Source organism: Kryptolebias marmoratus, linkage group LG1, assembly GCF_001649575.2.
Source record: "Kryptolebias marmoratus isolate JLee-2015 linkage group LG1, ASM164957v2, whole genome shotgun sequence".
In the NCBI taxonomy this organism is placed as follows: Eukaryota; Metazoa; Chordata; class Actinopteri; order Cyprinodontiformes; family Rivulidae; genus Kryptolebias; species Kryptolebias marmoratus.
Window position 1 is genome coordinate 6374304 of NC_051430.1, and position 4503 is coordinate 6378806.

A 4503-nucleotide genomic window follows, 5' to 3' on the forward strand; every position below is an offset into this window, starting at 1 on the left:
GCGAATCGGCATCGTTCCACCACTCCTAACTACAAGGTCGGGGACAGAGTCTGGTTGTCTACAAAGGACATTCGACTGAAAGGTCCTTCAAAGAAACTGGCCCCCCGTTTCATTGGTCCGTTTCTGGTGGAACGTATCATTAACCCGACCTCTGTCCGCCTTACACTCCCCGCTACCATGCATATTCACCCCACCTTCCATGTGTCACAGCTAAAACCAGAAGTACTGAGTCCTCTTAGCCCGCCTACCGTCCTCCCCCATCCCGCCCGTCTGATCGATAACTATCCAGCTTTTTCAGTAAGCCGCATTTTAGATGTTAGGTGCAGGGGCAGAGGCTTTCAGTACCTCGAAGACTGGGAGGGTTATGGACCAGAGGAACGATCATGGGTTCCCAAGTCCTTTATATTAGATGCCACATTAATCTCTGATTTTTACAAAGCTTATCCATGCAGCATCCCAGATCGCCTCTGGAGGTTATCACTGAGGGGGAGGTACTCCCCAGCTGTTACCGATTCCAGTTGACGAGCAGTTCCTGTATTTAAGCCTCCGGCTGGTTCCAGATCTTCGCTGGAGCATCAAACGTTTTTGGTTAGAATCTCAGCCGCCAGGTTCTAATGTTAAGCTCTCAAGCTACGTCTAACTTTGGTGTTTTGTGCTTTGCCTTCGTCTCAGGTTATCACTGCTGGACCACTGCCTATCGGGACTTACCTTTGTACTGCGGATTAACTTACCTGTTTGGACTCCGGGACACCTTACCCCCTGGACCACTCCTGGATAAACACTGCTTCGCCTCTGGGCCTCGTTCACTCCTTGAAACCTGTAAGGAAAACAAACTATTACACTTCGCACATCTCTGGAATTACGACCAAACAAAGATCTGTACCCGAGACTCACCTTTCTCCTTTCCTGTCTTTCCTGTCTTTCAGATCCTCTTGACCGTTGCACTGTAAATATTAACACCTCTAAATAAATTACTTACCTTTAATCCTGTTTCCGTGTCTGGTTTCGGCTCCGCTCTTATGGCTGTTACTCTGGTTTATGTCAACTCTGAAGAAATTTGATTTCACCTTGACGGAAGAATCCTTTTTAATTATTTTTTTTTGTAATGAAGGCCAATTTATATTGTCTATGATTGATTTATGACAGCAATAAAAGAGTAATAAAACATCCAATGAAGAGAATACTTCTACTGGCACTGTAGTTATCACTGGTTTAAAACATTTACTGCAGAAATGATGAATCTTTGTTTTCATTTACATCTGAACACGTAACTTTACCTTTAATTATGGTACCGAACATGGCAGTGGACATACCACTGAGTTTTCAAAACAGGACTTATTACATCACTTTTTCTTGGCCAATCAAACAGTCTCGTCTATGAAAACTAAAATAGGTCGAGGTTCTTTTCATTCGGCAGAATAATCTGACAATGTCTGTACAGTCTGCCTTCTGTCTGACATGGCTTGTCCTGGGAGGTGAGTTTGTGTCTTTGTGAATGATATTTAACAGAATTTTAATTGCAAAGATTTAAGGAGGTCTAATGTATTTGTTTGAGTATATTTCCTTTGTCTCTCCTCATTTCAGTTCAGGCAAATGACCCAAATTTCTACACATCTCTTCATCAATGGAAAGATTTTGTTTCTGTTAATGTTGGAGACAGCTTGACTCTGCAGTGTTTCTACGAAGATGTTGTTGATGCACGATTTTACTGGTACAGACAAAATCTGGGGCAGAAACTGAAGCTCATTTCAACCTTTTACAAGTACGAAAAAAATGGAACTTTTCATGATGAATTCAAGAACAATCCACGCTTCACACTGGACACAAAAAAGGGTAAAAATCACCTGAAGATAACAAATCTGAGCATATCAGATTCAGCTACTTATTACTGTGCAAGTAGCTACTTATACAGGTTTGAGTTTGCAGAGGGTACTACAGTGACTGTAAAAGGTTCAGGTTCTAATATCCAGACTTTAGTCCATCAATCAGTATCTGAGACAGTCCACTCAGGAGGTTCTGTGATTCTGAACTGTACAGTACAAACTGGGACCTGTGATGGAGAACAGAGTGTTTACTGGTTCACAAATTCAGAAGAATCTCATCCAGGACTCATTTACACTCATGGCAGCAATACTCTTCAGTGTGAGAGGAAACCCAGCAAACAAACTTGCAGCTGTAACTACACAATGTCAATAAAGAACTTGAATCAGTCTCATGCTTGGACCTACTACTGTGCTGTAGTCTCATGTGGACACATTCTGTTTGGAAAGGAGACCAAGCTGGACTTAGTAGGTGAGTAAAAAATATTTCAAAAATCCTTGCAAATAAACTTGTGTTCTAACAAACAGTATTGCCTTTGTGCAGCAAAATATGATTTCCTGACCTATAACTGGAGTGGAGCCTTTACATGCACTTCCATCCTGAGTGTTTTATTGGCTTTCTCAGTGTGTCTGATGAACAGAGCAAACAGCTGCAGATCTTCAAGTAGGTGGTTTCTTAGTACATTTATAGTTGTCAGTTCAAATTTGCACATATTTTTTGATTTTTTAAAAACATTGTCTGTCTTTGGTTTTTGCAGAATCTGGAGAAGAATTATCACATCTCCCATTTGCAGATGAAAAGGTGAATGTTAACTGTATCTGGTTACGTTTTAGTCTCTGTTTAATTACAGGATTACAGGAAAAAAAAGTTTTCTTGGATATTTATGATGCTACAGAAAACTTTGTTTCCAGGGTTACCAGGGTGCAGAAAACTACTATGCTGCTTTAGTTGTGAGGACCAACAGATCAAGAAAACCTACAGATCCTGTCTGGAGTGAATGTGTGTACTTCAAGACAAAACAGCACAAATAAACAGGATTTTTGTTGTTTTATTTTATGAGTAAGATGAGTGTTTGGAGATATAATCCAGATTTTTGTTTTTCTACTTTCGTAAACTTTAACATGTGCTAAATGTTTAATTAATGTGCTTTTTAGGTAGAGTATACGTTCTTACATTTGCTTTTCAATTTGGTATTTGCTTTTAATTAATCATGCTTGCAGATTTGTCAGTGAATTTTAGATATACAATTTAATGATGCTTAGAAAGCAAAAAAAAATTAGACTTTGAAGATCAGGACTTTATCTTTTAAAAAATGGTTAATTCTAGTATTTTATGAACAAAGATGTAAATGTGATCTTAAATGTGAGCTCATCTCATTAAAGATTCATAAATATATTGCAAATGTGACACTATTTAGGTTTTTTGTTTGTTTGTAAACCAATGGGATAAAAACACACACACACACACACACACACATATATGTGTGTACACACACTGTGTCTATAACATAAAGTATAAACACTGGCCTTCTTTCCAGAACATTTAGAAAAAAATCTTCATTGTCAAAGTAAAATCAACCTTCTACACAGTAATATCAATTAAATAAAAATATTTAATGTAAAAAAAAATATATATAAATATTAAATACATTTTTACCCCTCTAAAACTTGGATTCTTCTGACCACAGAACAGTTTTCTACTTTGCCTCAGTCATTTTTAATGATCTTAGCTTGAAGACTTTTTCTTTGCCTGACAGAGCTGCAACCTGCATTTTTGGTTCCACAGAGAACTGTGTTTACAAACAATGATTTTATGGAAGTGTTCCTGAACCCATGCAGTGATGTCTACAACAGAATCAGATCTGGTTTTAATGCAGTGCCGTCTGAGGACTCAAAGAATATAACATCCAATATTTATTTTAAGCCTCGTCTTTTGTGCACAGAGATTTTTCTAGATTTTTTAAATCTTTTAATTATATGGTGAGCTATAAATAATGGCATACCTAGTCAAACTCTACTCAGTTTTCAGCTGAGGATCATTATTCTGAAATTGTTACATAATTTTAGACAATTTCTTGCAGACTGATGAACCTCTGCCAGTCTTTATTTCTGAGCGATTCTGCCTCTCTGAAAGGCTCTTTTTTTTGCAGAGTCGTCTTACTGACCTGTTGTCAATTAACAGTTAATTTAAGTAGTTACAAAATGTTCCTCCAGCTCTTTCTGATTCGTAACACTTACTTTTACATCCTTTTGTTGCCCGTCCCAACCTTTTTGAGGTGTGTTGCTTCCATGGCACGGTGACGCTGTAGTTAGAGCTGTTGCCTCCCAGTGAAATTGTTGCAGGTTCACCTCCTGACTTGGGGTCTTTCAGGGTGCAGTTCACTTGTTCTCTGAGTGTGTGGTTGTATTCTGGCTACTCTGGTTTCCTCTCACTGACCAAAAAAATGCATGTTAGGTTAATTGGTAACTAAATTGTCCCTAGGTGAGAGTGTGAATAGTTGTTTCTTTATGTGGCCCTGTGATGGATTTGCAAACTGCCCAGGGTGTCCCCCGTCACTCCCACAGTGATAGCTGGAGACAGGTAACTTTATTGTTTGGTCAGTTATCCACAAAGGTCTAGGTATTAAAGCCCTGGATCCCAGGAAAAATTAAAAGGATTTAGAACATATTAATCTAAAAGCAT

At 38.6% G+C, this 4503-nt stretch overlaps 1 protein-coding gene across 1 annotated transcript; it reads left to right on the forward strand.

The window, feature by feature from the left end:
- Positions 1 to 1422: 1422 nt before the first annotated feature.
- LOC108249428 (immunoglobulin alpha-2 heavy chain) lies at positions 1423 to 3233 on the forward strand. The gene is made up of 5 exons (XM_017438819.3): positions 1423 to 1475; positions 1585 to 2292; positions 2365 to 2484; positions 2579 to 2622; positions 2733 to 3233. Exons 1-5 carry the CDS (start codon positions 1430 to 1432, stop codon positions 2850 to 2852), a joined length of 1038 nt encoding a protein of 345 aa, XP_017294308.1. The 5' UTR covers positions 1423 to 1429; the 3' UTR covers positions 2853 to 3233.
- The last annotated feature ends 1270 nt before the right edge of the window (positions 3234 to 4503 follow it).

Excerpts from the sequence above, each read along its gene's own strand:
- LOC108249428 (XM_017438819.3), top strand. The coding sequence starts at position 1,430 with ATGTCTGTACAGTCTGCCTTCTGTCTGACATGGCTTGTCCTGGGAG. Across the intron at positions 1,476-1,584 it reads GACATGGCTTGTCCTGGGAG|TTCAGGCAAATGACCCAAAT; the intron begins GTGAGTTTGTGT and ends TCCTCATTTCAG. Across the intron at positions 2,485-2,578 it reads AAACAGCTGCAGATCTTCAA|AATCTGGAGAAGAATTATCA; the intron begins GTAGGTGGTTTC and ends TGGTTTTTGCAG.